Source organism: Haematobia irritans, chromosome 2 (genome assembly GCF_050003625.1).
Source record: "Haematobia irritans isolate KBUSLIRL chromosome 2, ASM5000362v1, whole genome shotgun sequence".
NCBI classification, from domain to species: domain Eukaryota; kingdom Metazoa; phylum Arthropoda; class Insecta; order Diptera; family Muscidae; genus Haematobia; species Haematobia irritans.
The window spans coordinates 45,414,598-45,434,248 of NC_134398.1; the positions used below are offsets into that span (position 1 = coordinate 45,414,598).

At 31.9% G+C, this 19,651-nt stretch overlaps 3 protein-coding genes across 6 annotated transcripts in view; all 3 read left to right on the forward strand.

Annotated features, from left to right (window-relative positions):
* The window catches only part of stai (stathmin), a 578,970-nt gene extending 573,019 nt beyond the window's left edge, over positions 1-5,951 (forward strand). For all 4 annotated transcript variants that reach the window (XM_075293926.1, XM_075293929.1, XM_075293925.1 and 1 more), the window contains one exon: positions 734-5,951. In XM_075293926.1, coding sequence (XP_075150041.1) covers positions 734-826 — 93 coding nt within the window. In that variant the 3' untranslated portion in view covers positions 827-5,951. The remainder of the gene's footprint in view (positions 1-733) is intronic.
* Positions 5,952-6,181: 230 nt separating this feature from the next.
* Positions 6,182-10,323, forward strand: LOC142224143 (uncharacterized). The gene is made up of 3 exons (XM_075293930.1): positions 6,182-6,448; positions 6,515-6,701; positions 9,454-10,323. The coding sequence occupies exons 1-3, from the start codon at positions 6,420-6,422 to the stop codon at positions 10,117-10,119; spliced, it is 882 nt and encodes a 293-aa protein (XP_075150045.1). The 5' UTR covers positions 6,182-6,419; the 3' UTR covers positions 10,120-10,323.
* A 7,362-nt stretch (positions 10,324-17,685) lies between these two features.
* RtcB (RtcB RNA ligase) lies at positions 17,686-19,651 on the forward strand. The gene has a single exon (XM_075293931.1). The coding sequence runs from the start codon at positions 17,812-17,814 to the stop codon at positions 19,330-19,332; it is 1,521 nt and encodes a 506-aa protein (XP_075150046.1). The 5' UTR covers positions 17,686-17,811; the 3' UTR covers positions 19,333-19,651.

Sequence of the window (19,651 nt, forward strand, 5' to 3'; positions counted from 1 at the left end):
TGCTTTCCATAAGCTGTAATTCGATTCTTTACGTGCAGACAAATTCCCAAGGAGTGCGGACATAGTATAGTTTTTGCTTTCGTTCGATACTTTTTTAAGTTGGTTGCAAAGTCTATTGAGAATCGTTTTATTTTCAGCAGTTCTTTCTTTCTGCCATTTTTTGCGAGCTTTTCGTTTTTTTGCCAAAAGATCTCTAATTGTTTTTGGATAAGATTCACATGAAGTATTAATAGCAATTTCAGGAGTACTTTCCCACACCGACGCTTGGATTGTTTGCATAAATTCAGCAAGTTCGTCATCTATTTGTTTTTTGCTTTTCAATTCAGCTTTTAAATTTATTTTTGAATCAATAATGTATCGAAAGTAATGCCAATTTGTACGCTTATTAGAAAGAAAGCATGGTATTTCTTTTTGGATTATCGTATCGCTTACAGTCATAATGACAGCCGAATGATCTGATGAAGAAAGAGCTGTTGTATTTTCTACAAATATATAATTCTTGTTGATATTTTTAACCAGAAAGAAGTCTATAAGATCAGGATTTCTCTCTGTATTAGATGGCCAGTAAGTAGGTTCGTTTCCTGAATATATGTCACATTTTAGCCTTCTGCACGCGTTGTATAATTCACTACCTTTGGGAGTAGTTAATCTCGAACCCCAGATTTTATTTATGAAATATTTTTCAAATCAATTTAATTAATACATAATTTTTGTATCCTCTTTATATATATAGGAGCGCCGTGCTGAATTGGTACGCCAAAACAAGGCAGCTGCCCAACAGCCATTAAGCGAGGACAATTCGGCACCCATTGCCTCATCCGGCTAGAAGAACTTTGATAAATGATACGCATTGCAGCAATTGAACCCTAACACTACTCAACCGTAAAAAATATTAAAGAAGAAGAAGTAATAAGTGATGGATAAACTAACAAGAACACAGCACTACAAAAACAAAACAGCTTCAAAATAATATATACTTCAAAATTAGAAATAATCTTGTTTTGGTAAACCATTTTGTAAGGGTTTTCAAAATGAAGATATGGAAAAAAAACCAACAAACAACAACAAGAAAATTAAAAACTCATTCAAACAACTGCTAATAATTGAACCTTTCCGTTAAAACTAATAAAACTAAACTATTATATACTCAAATGAAAGAAAAATAAGTAACAAACAAAATTTTCAAAAACAAAAAATCAAGAACATGGTAAAACAACAAAACGCATATAATCCCCCCCTCTCTCTATCTTTACTATTATTATTACACACAAAAAAAAAAAAAAACAAATAACAAATACTAATTATATTTTTCATTAAACAAAAAAATATATATATTGTAACAAGAATAACAAAAAGCAGCGAGAAAAACTCATGAAATAAGAAAAGCTGATATTGAACGAGATCATCAACAGCATTCAACCAAAACAACATTTAAACTAAGATGATGAATAATAATAAAAATAAACTCAGCTTGGAGTTTCCCCCCCAAAAATAACAAATGTTTAAGGCAGCAGCAGCATCAATAACAACCAATACAGCAACACCAGTGAGCTGATATGCAAATGATTTAATAGATTTATAGTATTAAACCATTATATTTTTGCACTATATTTCTGTTTACCTATAGTATATTGCCATAGAAGAAACAATTAACTTTCATTTTGCTATATTGTAAGCAAAACCATTTTTCTTTTGTTAAGCGAGAACAACTTTAGTTGTGGAACACACCCATTAAAAAAATGCCTACACCTCACTTCACATACAAAAAAACAAACTACATATAGATGTAAACGGAAACGGAAATACAACACTGCATTGAGTCTGTCATTATAAACAGTTGTTCAACAACTGCAAAGACAGGGTGAATCAGATTATTAGAATAAACATCAAAAACTGTGTAAAGGTGTTGTTATGCTTATTAATCATATACAATATTGTAATGTGAATGTTTGAGTTTTTTGTTTTCGTGTTCTTTTAATGTGAAATTTTAATTTATTCTCATATTTTACTAATCAAATTATAAAAATGTGAATTGCAAGTATTATTATTAATATTATTATTTTCGAAAATTGTAAAATCCATTGAATCCAAACCCTCCTAACCTGGCCTGGCTGCTTTATGGAGATGATATTTATGATGAGTTTTTATAATCTTATTCTTAATTTATATAATAACATTTCCTTTCAGTTATCCACTTATATGTGTAAGTTTCATTAATATATATAATTTCCATTTATTTTCTTTTTAATATGTATTGTCGTGTAAGTTCATTTTTTTAATAAAAACAATAAAATGCTTCAAAAAAAATCAATAAAAACATTATTTAAACAAATACAAAACAAGTGGGTTTTATTTATTTTATTAAAAACCAAAAATTTATATAATTAGGGCTTTTAAAGATAAGATCTACAAAACTATAATTTATTAATCAAAAATAATAACAAAAATATTTTAATTTTTTATACTTTGAGGAAAGCATATAATGTTTAATAGATATACAGATTTCTTATATACTATATATAGAAGAAATCATGCAAGTTAATAACTATATATATAAAATGAATATTTTGTCTATTTAATCTTATATTAAATAAAAATACTGGGAAAATCATACTTTCACATAACACATTGAACAAAAGCATTATTTAACAAAATAATAAATCGAATGACAATTCGCTACACTGAATCCACATAATAATTCTCTACAAGTATCATAAATAAAAACATCCTATCTTCTTTCTTCCATATCCCAGCCCTTTTGTTATTATAATTTGCTAAAGAATTTTCACTCTAAATATGTTAAAAAATCTATGAGAACTCTAGCTTAATTGAAAATATTTTTATAAGATACCTAATTTTTAGATAAGAATACAATCTTTGAAAAAACGTCACTAGGGCATTAATGGCATAAGTGAACCTAATCTCTGTTTCGTTTTGCGGTAAGAACCTTCCCTGAAAAATCATAACAATATAGTTGTTTAAATATATCCTTAAATTTCAAATAACTAAAACAAATATTCACATTCTTATCTTTAGAGAAACGCTTTTTGCATTAAACAAAATATATAAACACAAAACTAACAGCCTGTTTCTCTATGTCGAACGAGCTCTATCGATCGACTGAAATGGAGACAAACAGCTGAATTTATAACCAAAAATCAGCTGTTTCTGTGCATTTCAGTCGATCGATAGAGCTATCATATACACCTTTTAAATGGGACGTTCATATCTTAAAAATGCTATAGATAAATTTTTAAATGCAAACAAACATATGAGATTTTTTTCTCCAAGTCGTATGCTAAAAGTCTCGAGAAACTTTTAATAGAACTAAAATTAAATTTTAAAATGTATTTATTTATTTGCGCAAATGGTTCCCAATCTAAATGACCGTTAAAAATTCTTTGCAGACAGTTCTTCATTTGACACAACTTCAAGTTTACACAACGAATTCTCAATCCGGTTTGCCTTAGCCGGTCTAAAACTTTTCAGCATAACGTTTTCGCACGAAAACCTGAATATTGAAAATAATGTTAGAAAATATTTAATGAAACGTTCATGCGGAATAACTCGAAAAGATTTTATCGGACGTCTTCTAACGAATTTCTATGAGTGTATGAAGATGAATCGTATATATTCGTGATAAACCTGGTATATGTTAACATTTCATGTTTGGAAATAGCAAACATTTTTTGGAAATATAATCAACCGTTAGTGCGAAATAATTGCAAAAACTTTGCATTGACTTTTTTCGAACACTTATTGAGGCAAAAATGAAATTTTCGTAAGAAATAATGAACATTCATATTCATGCCTGTTCTGAGTCTCATCGCACAGTACACCACACAGCACACATTCTTTACACCTCTCCAAAAGTTAGTTGTTCTGGTTTACAAGTGAGACAACTTTTTGGAATCTCTTGCCGAAAACTGTAAACAGTTGATTTGTCTGCAATACATTTTATTTGCAGACAGGAACCATAAAATGAACCTATTTTGCAGGAAAATTACAGTAGAATGTGGAAAAAGAAAAAAACAATCCCTAAAAATATACACCAGTCAGAAGAATTTTTTGTTCCAATTTTAGACAGTTTTATAAAATCTTATTTTGTGGTATATTCAACTGATTTTATTCAATAAAATTTGCAAAATATATTAATCCTCTAATGCCCCAATGTGTTTGCCAACTGATTAAATATTCAATGTTAACGATACAAAAGCAAAAAAATATACGGTAAAAATCAGTATATGCTGCAAAGCCTCGTGAACAGTTTTAACTAAGTTTTCTTTTTATTTTACCCATTTTTGTTGTCTTAACGTGCGTTTGACTAAAAGCTTCCTGATTTAATGAAGGCCGCCTAAAGGCTGGATTGGGCATTAAAGGGTTAAAAATATTAAAAATTCAAATTCTGTTTTAAAAATCTTCTAACTTTGCATACAATAACTATATACTTGACCCACACAGAAAAAATGTCCGTGTACATTTTTCAGGTCTATGACGTTGTGAAGTGTAGTCCAGAACACTCTTAAGTATGGCACCTCACGAAAGCAATACATATGTGTACCAGGACAGACATGATTATTTCGAGCGAACTGTTTAACAAACCCTCCTTGCGGACCCTATTCATAGGGCTGAATAATGACATGCTTTTTTCGAATTAATATAGAGAAAAATATGACATTGTACTGATTCTCGCAGTAAAAGCCTGCACTTAATATGAACGTATTTAAATGAAGTTATCTAAAATTGGCTATCGTTTAACAAGAATCGCATAACTTGAAAAAGCCTAAATATTGGAGGACGGGATCAACAAATTTGGCAACACTGGTTCCATGCGAGTCAGAGAGAATGAAAACACAAGAGAGCGAAACTGCGTCAGTAGGTGGCAGTCATGAGGAAAATTTCTCTAATACCATCCAGTTTTTGTCGGCGCTTCTCTCAAATATCATACAGTTTGCGTCGTCGTCGTCACCCAGTTCAGTTCTCTGCCGGCTTTACGAAACGTAAGGAAAATAGGATTTAGAATCTACTTTGTAGTAACAAATGTTCTTTTTTATAAATGTTTTCATTTCATTAATTTTTTTGGCAAACAATTTGAAATTATAACTGCCGATGCCTTTATAAGGAATTTATCAAATCAGCGCTTCGACTGCAACCTCGGTAATACCAGAGCTGGAGGCCTTGTGCGTTATCTATACGGTTAACATTTGTTTTCTTCGCAGAGGAGAAGTTTTCGTCCTCTTGTATTTTCATTTCCTCTGTGCGGGTATCGGCAAGTTTTTACGGCATGATATTCAACCAAGTTCTAATATGAAGATATTTCGCTGGTATGTGTTTACACAATTCATTTTAAATGACCATTTGCCATTCCGGTTTCCATTTATTGTTTTTATCATTTAAAAAGATAAAATTATTCTCTAGATTTGAACGTGCCACATGAAAATAAATTGAACAAAAATCTATACGCCTTATTCACCAAAAAAAAAACCAAAACTCCCCTTGAATATACAATCTATATTTTCGCCTTATTATAAACTAGTGTATTTGCTTTCTTTTGACTCACATCATTTTTTTTTTTGCCCAACTTCCTGCTTCCTTTTATAACCCAATTATAAAGTACCGCCTTTAAGCCGATTGTATCTTTTTGTTTTTTTGTAAAACCCTCTTACTGCGATAATAACCTACGGAAGGCACCCTGTTGTTGAGTTATATCATTCATACTGGGTGTTGTTAAATTTAGTTAAACTCATGTATACTTAGAAATGTAACACTAAAGTAACATTCAAAAATTCAATAACCACAAAAACTCCCCCTTCTCAATATAAATGTGTAATAATCATTTCGCAATTTAACACAACATATATGAAAAATGAGATTAATGAAGAAAAGCCCAAACCATTGTGAAGAGAATCATCAATAAATAAATGACAAACCATTTGTAATTGGTATGCTAATTTTTATGGAGAGTTGTAGTTTTGCTTTTGTAAAAAATATGTATAGGTAAGTTAAGAGTGTTATATGAGGTGATAATTAATTTAAACACAAACAAGGTTAATGGTCGCGATGTGCTTGGAATTGAACTTTAAATACCGGCTGCAGTTTTATCCAAAATTGCATCGCATATATCAATGAAAATTCCTTTTTTTATGTTTTCATACACTCCACCACAAGGCATATTAACAGCCTATTTCTGCTATCCGAATTCTAGTCTTCGTTCGCATACAAAACGAAAAACAGCTGATTTTGGTTTCTCTAAGGGGTGTCTAAACGAAAATCGAAACGAAAGTCAATGCGAACGAAGACGTAACGTAAGCTCTAAAATTGGGTTTCTCTAACTCGATTCGTTCGCATTTTGTCGAACAGAAATGTCAAAATCACTCACTTGGTAAAGACGTTTCGTTTTGTATAAATTGTTGGACAAAATGGACACAAAAAATAGCGAAGGTAAAATGTAAGTATAAAAACATATTTTTTTAAGTAGATCAACGCTAAATATCTATTTTATTAACTCATTCAGTGCAAAAAAATCATCGACCCAGCAGCTGCAATGCCTAGTCGAGTTTATGGAAAACAACCACAGCCTCGCAAGGGGTGCTCCAGTCTTTGGTGGCAGCAAAGAATCTGTTGAAGCGAAATGGGAATCTCTTACAGTCCAGCTGAATGCTTTGGGTCCTCCTATGAGAACGATAAGTGAATGGAAGAAGGTAATTATATTGGGTACGCGAACTCAACTAGTCATTTTCCATTTAAGTGAATTGAAGACAAAACTTTGGAGACTCATAAAAGACGAACGGCAACCAAAGTAGCAAAATCCAGACAATGCTTTTCTTCTCTCATCGAGTACTTTCGTCTGGAATAATGAAATAAGTGATTTTTTGTTTGGATACAAAAATGGAATATTGTGTCATAGGGTTATCCATGCAGATCATGTATTATTATCCTTCAAAGCCAATTCTTCTCTATGAAGCTTTCTCTTGATGTCCATGTTCCCTTTGGTCTAAGTATTTTTTTTTTTGTTATCAGCCTTTCGAAATAATCATCAATATTTTGTTTTCGGGCTAATCGTTTGTTTTGTTAACTATTTTTCCTCTGCTGCCACTGTCAATACGGTAGTATTCATCTGTCTGGTCATCCACCACCACTTTCACCCCTTTTGACCGTTTTTGCATCATAGAATATAAAAGTTATTGGACATTAATATGGAAGTATACTCAATATGCCTCTTCCCTGATTTAATCCGGAAAAAGTGTCTAGATAAAGGTGACTTATTGTATAGATTATTCATTCCATTTGAATTCCAAATGGAATGCTCTTTTAAGATGGTATTCGTTATGTTTTTCTTTACCTATAGGAAGAAGGAATTCATTGAATACCAAAACTTTGCCCAGTGTATAAATGTATGAATACAGACAGTGTTGGGAATCATGTACTTGTGCAAGATTTTGAGATCAGCTGGAAATTCCAAGTATCCACGCGAATGCTTCATTACAAATGAGATTAGATTTAGAACAAGTATATACGGCCGTAAGTTCGGCCTGGCCGAAGCTTATGTACCCTCCACCATGGATTGCTTAGAACACTGAAAAAAAGTGAACCCACCAGGAAGAACATTTTCGGTTAATTTTAGAAAATTTTAAATATTTCTTTCTCCAAACATAATAATACCACGAACTAAAATAAAGTAAAATTGGCTTTAGTGAAATAGTAAGTTCACTTTTTTGAGTGAAACTACTAAAAACTGAGTGAAACTACTAAAAACTGTCATCCACAATCGAAGCAGTTGGGTTGAGGGAAAACTGCCGATAGTATCTTAAAAATTCTTAACACCGTCTTCTAAATTGTAAGTTAGTCCATACGAGTTATAAATTAAACAAAAAAGGCCGATTAAATCCGTATATAAAATTTTGACAACATTTTTAATAGAAATAAAATTGTGAAACAAATTCCTCTAGAAATAAAATTTTGACAAAATTTTCTATAGAAATAAAATTTTGACAAAATTTCTATAAAAATTACAATTTTGACAAAAATTTTCATAGAAATAAAATTTTGATAAAATATGCTATAGAAATAAAATTGTTACTAAATTTTCTATAAAAATAAAATTTTGACAAAATTTTCTATGGTAATAAAATTTCGACAAAATTTTCTATAGTAATAAACTTTTGACAAAATTTTCAACAGAAATAAAATTTTGACAAAGTTTTCTGTAGAAATAAAATTTTAAACAAATTTTCTATAGAAATAAAATTTTCGATACACTGAAAAAACAGTGAATCCACCGGGATTAAAACTCTGACAATTTTAGAAAATTTTGAATATTTTTTGAAGATTTTAACTAAACGGTCATAAAAATAAGTAACTATATATCGACAAATTTAAGAAAATCTACTAGGCATAATTAAGTTTTTTTCATTTGTTACAGAAAATCAGATTGAAGAAAACAATTGGAGTTAAAATTTGCAAGAATGTCTTTAGTTACATACAAAGTTCATGAACGCATTTGTAGTAAAATTTATAAGTTTTAAGAAATACTGAACTATTTTGTAGAAGACACAAATTTAGTTAATCTTTATGCTTGATTTGAGGATTTTGTTCCTCGGTTTAACTAACATACGCAAAAAATTGTTAAAGTAAAGGAAACTTTCTCCAGACATATAATTCCATTAACTATAAAGTTAAATTGATTTTATTGAGTGTAGAATAAAATTTTGACAACATTTTCTATAGAAATAAAGTTTTGACAATTTTTTTAAACTGAATTATGTCTAATAACTGAATTGAATTTGTCGACAAATATTTACTTATTTTTATGACATCGGCGTGATGCCAGCGTTTGTAACACTGTTTAGTTAAAATTTTCTAAAAATATTCAACATTTTTTAAAATTATCAGAAAGTATTCTTCCTGGTGGGTGCACTATTTTTCAGTGTATCGAAAATTTTATTTCTATAGAAAACTTTGTCAAAATTTTATTTCTGTAGAAAATTTTGTCACAAGTTTATTACTAAAGAAAATTTTGTCAAAATGTCATTACCATAGAAAATTTTCGTTTTATAGAAAATTTAGAAACAATTTTATTTCTATAGAAAATTTTCTTAAAATTTTATTTCTATAGAAAATTTTGTCAAAATTGTATGGGATGCAGGATTTGATTATAATCAAATCTAGCATCTACATCAATTAATCAGAACTAGCAGCTGCAGTGGCAAAAGTAATAATATCCAAATATGGCTAAAATGTTGCGAATAGTAACATAGACAATATTGTCTCCTTCACTAAAATAATTTCAATTCCAGTTGTTTAAAAAAAATTCTCTTTTCGCGATTACTTTGTCTTTCAAATTATTATTATATATTCAAATTATGTACTCACATTGGGCAAAATTTAACTAAACTCAACAAATTTCCATAAGCTAAAATCAAATTAAATTTTTTTTATCATTTTTATTTGTAGACATGGGCCGACATGAAATCGAGAACTAAAAAAAAAATTGCTGAAAACAATCGAAGCTTGCGGCAAACCGGAGGTGGCATTTTCAGTTCAAATACACTTACTCCGATGGAGGAACAAATTGATAGAATTTGCTGTTTATCTTCAGCTGCAGCGCCAAAAGGAAAAACATTTGGTGAGAGAACTGAAGAAGAAATTGATGATGTATTCCAAATCTCCTATGAGCAAATAGAAACACCGCCAAGGAAAAAAAAGGACGTTGCCGTTGTAACTCCAAATAGATTGGAGAGGTCACAAGAATATGTCGTTACACCTGATGAAAGAAAAAGTGAAAAGAGATTACGAGAAGACGAAAATAACATGAGTTCAACATATAAAAAGAGAAAAAGCTTTGCAGACGAACAGTTGAATCTCATACGCATGCAGTTGAAATCAAGCGAGGAAGCTGTATTAGCAGCAAAAGAAAATGCCAATGCGGCCAGAGAGATTTCAAATGCCGCAAAAGAAATCGCAACATGTGCAAAAGAAATGGCGATTTCTAATAAAATATTGGCATCAGCAGCCGAAAAAATTGCCAGTAGTGCGGAAAACTCTGTGAAAGCCATAAAGGAGTTATCATTGCGTTTAAAAGATTTTTTAGATAATGATTACCAAACTGGTCATTTGTAGTCTTAGATTGATGTATTTATATTATACTTATATAAACTTGAAGTTTATATATATTTTTAAAAGACTGTGTCAAAGTTCCTTATTAAAAATTCAAAAAAGACTGATAATTTTAATATTATAAATATATTTAATATTATAATAATATTAAAAATACTACAATTGACAAAAACTTATGAACTTTTTTAAATATTTACCGCTTAGTTTAGCCTGAATGGCGAATTTAAATGAATTTAATGAAATGAAAGCTTTCGAAAATACTTTTTTTATAAAAGAAATCTATAAACCATAACCATATATAATTAATACATAAATACATATTTTCTTTTATGTCAAATTTTATTCATATTTTAGATACGATAATTAATGATTTTAAAAACAAAATAAAAAATATTATATATAACAAAATGAAATTACACAAAACAATATTACAAATTTAATGCTATTTGATTTCTTATAGTAGCTCCAATATTACTTCCCGATTCTCCACTGTGGTAGTCCTGAACTTGTTCATCTTCTGTGGCAATCTCTGGAAAATCGTTCGGAAGCTCACAATTGAAGTGAATGCACATATTATGCAAAGCGCAGCATGCATTTAATATTTTGCATGCCTTTTCGGGGCTGTAATGGAGACCTCTTGAGCCCAGTACACACCGAAACCGATTTTTTAGTACGCCAATAGTGCGTTCCACCACATTTCGAGTGCTTGTGTGTACTTGATTGTAGCGTTTTTCATAATCGGTGGTAGGATTCCTGTAGGGAGTCATCAGATAAGGGAGCAGTTTGTAACCACTATCGCCTATAGTTTTAACGATTTTCGATTTGATCAAATAAAAACTAAAGTTAACTTTAGTAATATGTACACTGAAAAAAATATTGTGAGGCCAAAGATTTCTTGTTCTTAAAGTATGTATGCATACTTTTTTTGAGAATAAAGGACACACATTTTCGATATATTTTTTTATAAATTCGATAAATATTTCAATGAAATAGTTTTGTCCTTATAATTAGGTGATTCCTCTTAAATATGAGTATCTCCACATGAAAACAATTTTGTTTGACTAAGGTCATCTTGGCTTTGATAATTCAAAAAAAATCTTAAAAATTAATGAAATGATCTTTGAATTTGATTTAAATTTGAATTGTATATTGACCATAAAGCTAAGAAGCACTAAAATATGGGATACTTTATAGCAATATTTTTATTGAAGTCGAGTCTTAAGTTGTGGTAAACATTGCTTTAAAGGACTTTGATAGAAAATTAATTTATACACCTAAAAAAGTGAACCTACCCTGAAAATTTTAACTAAAATAGTTTTCTAAAGAAGAAAATTTATTAAAAATAATTAATTTTTTCTGGTGTTTAAGAAAATTTCATATATTGAAAGAAAAAATTAGATTTAAAAACTGTTAAAATGTCTTTAGCGCTATATGAAGTTCATGACAGGTACAATTTTAGTAAAATTTACTCCTTTGAGACCCTTATGAATTCAATTTAAGCAAACTTCTGCCAATTTAGGCAAATATGAACTAATTTATTTTTTAGTAAAATTGTGCACTATATTTGAATATAACTTTTTATTCTTATTGTTAGTTCACGTCATTAAAGTTAAGCAAAAAATTATTCAAATAATGAACAGTTACCTATATTGTGCAAAATTTAACTAAAATCAACTAATCTTAATGAACTAAAGGAAAGTTCAGTTGGCATTAGAGCCATTTTTTTCTGGGTGTAAGTCATTTATGCGCTTCTTGGACTCGGAATCAATAATTAGTATAAGGACAATATTTTGGCAAACCAGCAAGCTTTTTTTCAGTGTACTGTGTGTCTAATTCAAACATTTTTAATTCGAAACAAGTAATGAAGCAAAGTCTGGAGTGCCCATGACAATCTGAATACGTATTGCATATCACAGTAAAATTAAATAAAATGTTTAGCCAAAGTGAGCTTCAAATATAGACGTAGTATATTCGAGATTGCTAGACCCTCTTCCCTACTTGTTTTGCTTTTTTGCTTTACAGATTTACCCAAAATCCAAAAATTTCGTTTCCCTGCGTCGAACTCATTTTTCAATTGATGATTAATAGCGCTATACTCCCAAACAAAAGAATCATGGGTTGCACCTGGATAGCGTCCATCAACAGCGAGAATTCGTAAATCATTATCACATATCTGTTAAAAATAAAATGCCAATTAACATTTGGTTTGAAATTATTAGTAAAGTGTATTACGATCATTGCATTGATGCTGTAGAATCCTTTCCTGTTGTAGTATTGGGCTTTATCTTCGGTACTGGGTCCTTTGATTCTAATGTGGGTTCCATCCACACATCCTATAACCCCTGGGAAACCACGTTTCATAAAGAATGATCGTTTTATGGAATCTTCGTCTTCCCGTTGCGGCATTTTTATCCACTTTGGGCAAACATGTTTCTCAAATAAGTTCAAACACTCCGAAATTGTACGACAAACTGTTGTATTGGCAGTAGAAGAAATGTTTTCATTTCCAATCGAATGTTGGTATCCTCCAGTGGCTAGGAATCGCAAAAATGTCGCCAGTTTTATATCAACTCTTACGGAAGTGCAACGATAACTTGGTCCCCATTCCGATTGCAAAATGTCAATAAGAGCTTTAAAAATGTCTTTGGTGACGCGAAAATTACTAATAAACCTGGAATAATTAAAGTTTTAACATATTTGTTCGTCAAAATACACAGATTAAAACATTGATTATTTACCTGGCTGATGGCAATTCCAAGACACTAGATGCATCCCGTAGTTTTCTGCGTGGAATTTCCGCGGCTTCACTATTTTCGCCATTCATAAAATATAGCGCAAATGAGACATTCATTGTTCAAAAAATTTAACACGGCACTCAAAAATAAACAAAACAACTACAATGCCAGATTGAGTTTTAATGACGTAGCATGCCAAAAGAGTATGGACGTTATACATATGTTTCAAATTATTATGATATGGCAATATTAACATTTGACATACGTTATCTCAACGTAAATCCTAACGTAAGCCATGCGAACGAACGAAAGGAAGTTAGAGAAACCCAAATCTAGACGAAAGTGAGTGACTACCATTCGTTCGCAATTGCTTTCGTTCGGATATCAGAAATAGGCTGTAATTAAAGGTAAAGTCACGAGCAAACGTGTGTACACCCCATGATATTTAGAAAGTCTAACTAAAATGGCAGGTCAGTAGTTGAGTTGGTAAGTTGACATTTTTTGTATGTGTAGTGTTGTTGTATTGTAATATTTATTACACAAAGAATGTAAACAAACCTACTAAACGTAAACAAAGCATTTGACAATATGAATATCGATATTAGTCACCTGATTGCATGACTTTACCTCTTTAATATGCCTTGACTCCACCATAGGATGAGGTATATTAAGTTTGTCATTCCGTTTGTAAAACATCGAAATATTGATCTAAGACCCCATGGAGTATATATATTCTGGGTGAAATTCTGATTCCATCTAGCGTCCGTCCGTCCTTCTGTGGAAATCACGCTAACTTCCGACAAAAAAAAAACAAGGTATTGACTTGAAACATGGCACATGTAGTTGTTATTGATGTATTGCGGTATTGCAAATGAGCCATATCGGACCATTTTTAGATATAGCACCCTTATAAACCGATCCCCAGATTTGACCTCCGAATCTTCTAGGAGGAGCAAATTTATAAAAATATTTAATATATCACATGTAGAATAAAGTACAATTAGAAGACGATGTAAAGAAATTTTAAGATACCTTGCCATCGGCAAGTGTTACCTCAACTCTAATCGATTGTAGATTACAGACTTTAGTAGAAGTTTCTACGCAATCCTTGGTGGAGGGTACATAAGATTCGGACTGACCGAACTTACGGCTGTACTTACTTGTTAGTTTATGATTTTTATATATTATAGAAGTGAATATTATTGCTATAATACATTGCGTTGTAGTCGATTTGGGCAATCTAGGGCTTTTAGATTATGAATAAATAAATAGCAAAAAAATAAATAAATAAAAATTGATATTTGTTCCAAATATTCCACTGAACATTTTATCCATTTCAGCCTTTTCATTTGATTTATAGGTCATAGTGGGAGAATTGTCCAAGTGGACACAACGGCCACTCTCAATGGCATCATCTCCAGAAATTTATAAAAAAATTTATTTGTCTCCAAAACTGACCGACGGATCTAAAAAATCGATCGATAGAGGTCTTCAAGCCCTTTCATGCGGAGTATAGATCGTGATAGGACAATAGTCCAAATGGCCGATTTTCTGTAAAATTTTAAGACATACACTGAAAAAAAATATTGACCTAATATGGAAGATTATGCACCTTAAATTTTAGGACTCAAAATTTACGCAATGCTAAGGACAAAATTCTTTAAAATAATGACATTTTAATTAAAAGAAAGTTTATAATCCTTGCTTCAAAAATTTTTGTCATTAAATTTAGGACACAAATCTTGAAATTTTGCGCCCCTCTGTTGAAGTTATAGATCTTTGAAGTAAGGCAAATGTTCCTTAAAATAAAGAAAAACATTTTTAATTTAAAGAAATCGTCTTTAACTCAACTGACATATTGAATTTTTAAATTTGAGATAAAAATGCTTCAAATATAGGCTAAGACTTATTTTAAGGATTTGCATCTTTGGTTTAAAGTTTTTTTTTAGCATTAAGAAAACAGTTTTTACTTTGAAGTACTTGGCATAATTTGGATTTTGAAACTGAAATTTGTTTGTACATGAATACCTTTATTAATATATCGCAAACAGAGAATAAAAATTCGATGAATGCGATCTGTATCCAATTTTAATTTTATCGATCCTAGATTTAAAGCCAGGGAGGTCCCTAAAAAATGTCTTGATTTTAAAGAAGCCGGATCTTTGGCTCGGAATCAATACCAAAATCCTTAAATGAATGTCGAAATCTTTGGATCCAAGTAAACTTTTTTTTGAGTGTATGTGTTAATGTTGCTATCAGTGCCAAAAGTGGGTGATTTAATTTTAGATAAAGTACATTGGTCAGGAAGACTAAAATTTTTCCTTCAAAAAATAAATCTATTATTGGTTAAAGAAGAACATACCTCTGTTAACTCTTTACAATGCTCTTTTATGCGTCGTCCAGACTATAAGTTTTTCCGGACGGAATGTCTGTGTTTGTTAAGAATCTTACAGTGCGTCCAATCGATACGAATTGTCGGCGATGACTAAATAATCGGTAAATGTGTTATCGATTCCATAAAAATGCAGCAGTATCGATAATGCCTTCGGACTTATGGCGTTTTCTTTTCTTGTAAAAAATGCGCACTTTTTTTGCATTTTGCCCGGAAAATTTACTTTTTAGGTTCTTTTCTAAAAAAAGCAGGCAAAAGTGCGAAAAGGCTTCGCATTCTGTTGTGAAAATAGCGCCACGCATAGAGGCAAATTACGGGCATTTTCACCACTGTCTACAAAACGAGAGTGCTGCGATTGCCCTGTTTCCTTCTTTGAATTCTTTTCTGCCCGCTGAAATGATAGCATTTTTTTAGGTTGCTGGTAACATTTTAAAAATGCGCATTCTGTACAGACAAAATGAAGGCAAAGCCCTTTTTTCAGAAAAGAAAACACCATTAACTTATATTATGGCCAATATATGGGATATGTTCGACACGAGCACTGTCGTCCGGATAAACTTTAGTCTGGACTAGGGCTGTCATTCGGGATTGATTTTTAGAAATCCCGGGATTCGGGATTTCATGATATAGAATCCCGGGATCCCGAAATTTTCGGGATTCTTTAAATATTTTATGTAATAGCAATCTACAGCGCCAAAAAATTGTTGTACATTAAACTAATTTAGTTTAATTCAATTTATAAACAAAAAATAACAAAAGAACGCAAAAATTAAATAAAAACCAATTACAAATGCTATTATACTTAACGAACACTTAGTCCAACTGGACAATATAAAAATAAGAAAAACAAAGAAATTATGACAAAATAAATTAAAACCCAATTTCATATCGCTATCTTACTCAGCAAAACATTTTAAGGATTTTGATTAGATTAGGTATATTTTCGTAACCCATAATCCTTAATCATCGTTTTAAGTAACTTCTTAAAAATATCAAGGCATCCAAAATTTTATCAGATAAACGCGATCTGGCCATATCATCGACGGACCTTTTATCATTACCTTTTTAAGGCCGGTACTCTGTTCGGTTTTCGCGTTGAAACTCCATACAAAACCAAAAAATGCGAAAAATTTGCGAAATTTTTTCCATTTGTGATACTTTGTTTTTTCGTGTTGAAAAACTGACGTTTATAGCACGGCGCCATTTGCAATGCGAATTAAGAAATAATTTATTTATTAAAAACTATTTGTGCGGGTTTATAAATCAAACACGGACCATATTTTTGTTCCGAAACTATACAAAGGATCAAAGGAATAGCAGATCAATTGCCCAAGGAAAAATAAAATGTTATTTTGTAAAAACAAGCAACACCACCAACTTAATCCAATATCGCTCCCTGTAAAATAGCGCTCCAAGCTACCTAAAAAAACGCCGCTTTCTAAGTGCGAAATAATGGTTTCCATAAAAATTTTTCGCAAGAATGAACATAGTACCGGCCTTTATGTGGCACAAATTCCATTTCACATGAACCCATTGTTCAAAGGATGACCTTATCGAACTCAACCTGTATGCATATGACGCATAAAGTTGACCAACTTTTAACTTTTCAATGCGTCGGGTGCGTTGACAACATTAAAAAAATGTAAACAAATCAAGAAAAGAAAAACAATCTAAAATATTGTCGAGGAATTATTGATTGAAGTTAAAAAACATACAAGTCCTATACTTTAAAAACTGCTTGGAATACACGCTTGCTCGTGACTTTACCTTTAATTAATATGCCTTGAGGAAGTCATTAAGCGGCGTGTTCATTTGTTTCGGCGTTTAAGGCCGACACACAATGAACATGCCACTTAATTCTTCGCTATATTCTTTGCTCTGAAAAAAGTTGAAGCACACGTAATTATATGAGCCTGTACACAATAAATGTAAGCTTGGCGCCGAAGCTTCCAAATAAGTTTAAAATATTTGAACTTTTTGGGCTTTGGTAGGCTGTTTTGTTTTTGACATTAAAAAATTTTTGCTTCCAGGTTTGTAATTGAAAATACAAATTTGTTTATGTTTATGAAGCGAGCATTGCGTTTTTCTACGTGTGTTGGAAAAAAGCTAAAGCATACGCCTGCTTTTTTTCATTGTGTTTCGGCCTTTAGTACCCACCTTTAGGATTGATAAAAATAGTCGTTCTCCAAACGTCAAATATTGAAATTTGACAGAATGCACAGAATATTCGTTTAAAAAATTTTAATTTGCTGTTTCAGAGATGCATCGTGATTTTGCATCGATCTAAAATTTTGCAATCATCTCTATAGTGTAAAGGCTCAATTAATTTCATATATCACAACAAAAACGCAGTGTGTAGAAAATAATGCTAGTTATTCTCTTTAAATTATACATGGCAACACTGCTCATTGTGAAAAAAAATGATAGATATATAAATGAACACCCTGTTTTGGGCAGAACGACAAATAGCACTATACCGGCGTTTATAGTTTCATATCGATCTAGAAAATATTTGCAATTTCGTCGAGTTGATTAACCTATACGAAACGTCCAAATACAAGTTTCAAAATGGTTGTTAGACCTTATGTCGAGGAACTCAAATATCTGGAGAAAGTGAGCCCTTGCTGTTGGCGTATCAAGAAGGGATTTCAACCTAATATGAACGTGGAAGGATGCTTCTATGTCAATGAAAAATTGGAAAAGCTTATGTTAGAAGAATTGAAAAACTCATGCAGACCTGGTGCTGTTGGTGGTTTCTTGCCGGGCGTCAAACAAATTGCTAATGTTGCTGCTCTCCCCGGAATAGTGGGTAGATCTATTGGATTGCCAGACATTCATTCTGGATATGGTTTTGCTATTGGCAATATGGCTGCATTTGATATGGACGATCCAAACTCAATTGTAAGTCCTGGAGGTGTGGGCTTCGACATAAACTGTGGTGTTCGTTTGCTAAGAACAAATTTGTACGAGAAGGATGTTCAGCCGGTCAAAGAGCAGCTGGCGCAGAGTTTGTTTGATCATATACCGGTTGGAGTCGGTTCTAAAGGCATTATTCCAATGAATGCCCATGATTTAGAAGAGGCTCTTGAAATGGGTATGGATTGGAGTTTGAGAGAGGGTTATGTCTGGGCCGAAGATAAAGAACATTGCGAAGAATATGGTCGTATGTTAAATGCTGATCCATCGAAAGTCAGTATGAGAGCCAAGAAACGAGGTCTTCCACAGTTGGGCACTCTAGGCGCAGGCAACCATTATGCAGAAATTCAAATAGTTGATGAAATCTATGATAAATGGAGTGCTTCAAAAATGGGCATTGAGGAAAAAGGTCAGGTGTGTGTTATGATACACTCGGGATCTAGAGGATTTGGCCACCAAGTAGCCACAGACGCTTTAGTTCAAATGGAAAAAGCTATGAAGAGAGATAATATAAACACCAATGACCGTCAGCTCGCCTGTGCTCGCATCAACTCCCAAGAGGGTCAAGACTATCTGAAATCTATGGCAGCGGCTGCTAACTTTGCGTGGGTCAATCGAAGTTCCATGACATTCTTAACAAGGCAGGCATTTGCCAAACAGTTCCATACAACACCCGATGATCTAGACATGCATGTAATATATGATGTATCGCATAATATTGCGAAAATTGAGAATCATATCGTGGATGGCAAGGAAAAGAAGCTGTTGGTGCATCGCAAAGGGTCAACTCGTGCTTTTCCACCCCACCATCCCCTCATACCAGTCGATTATCAATTAACGGGCCAACCTGTGTTAGTGGGTGGAACCATGGGTACTTGTTCATACGTTTTAACTGGTACTGAGAAAGGCATGCAGGAGACATTCGGATCTACTTGCCATGGTGCAGGACGTGCATTGTCGCGAGCCAAATCTCGTCGTAATCTGGACTACAAAGATGTTTTGGAAAAACTAGAAGATTTGGGAATCGCTATACGTGTGGCATCGCCAAAGTTGGTAATGGAAGAAGCCCCTGAATCTTATAAAGATGTGACCGATGTAGTTAATACATGTCATGCGGCAGGCATCAGCAAGAAATGTATTAAATTACGACCAATAGCAGTTATTAAAGGTTAATAGTGTTATTTATAGAGGATGTCGACGAAATATTATCGGATAGTATGAATAAAGATAAAGAGGAATTAAAAATGGTTTAGCATTTTAACCATTGAACTGGGTACTATATTTTGGCTTCACTTTGAAAATCAAAATAAATAAAAATAATCCATCAGTACGAAAGCATATTTTCCATGCTGTTGTGGCAATTTTATTTTGAATTTTCCTGTGATTCCAGAGTTTAGTGACCTGCTTTGTAATGTGAAATCATTGTAATATTTTTACATATTTATAATTTATTATAATATTGAAAATAAAAAATAACAAAAGATACAAAATA

What these genes read in the sequence shown, in the direction of transcription:
- LOC142224143 (XM_075293930.1), top strand. Translation starts at nt 6,420, where the DNA reads ATGGACACAAAAAATAGCGAAGGTAAAAT. An exon ending in AAAAATAGCGAAGGTAAAAT is followed by an intron (nt 6,449 to 6,514) that starts GTAAGTATAAAA and finishes TAACTCATTCAG; the next exon opens with TGCAAAAAAATCATCGACCC. An exon ending in CGATAAGTGAATGGAAGAAG is followed by an intron (nt 6,702 to 9,453) that starts GTAATTATATTG and finishes TTTTATTTGTAG; the next exon opens with ACATGGGCCGACATGAAATC.
- RtcB (XM_075293931.1), top strand. Translation starts at nt 17,812, where the DNA reads ATGGTTGTTAGACCTTATGTCGAGGAACTCAAATATCTGGAGAAAGTG.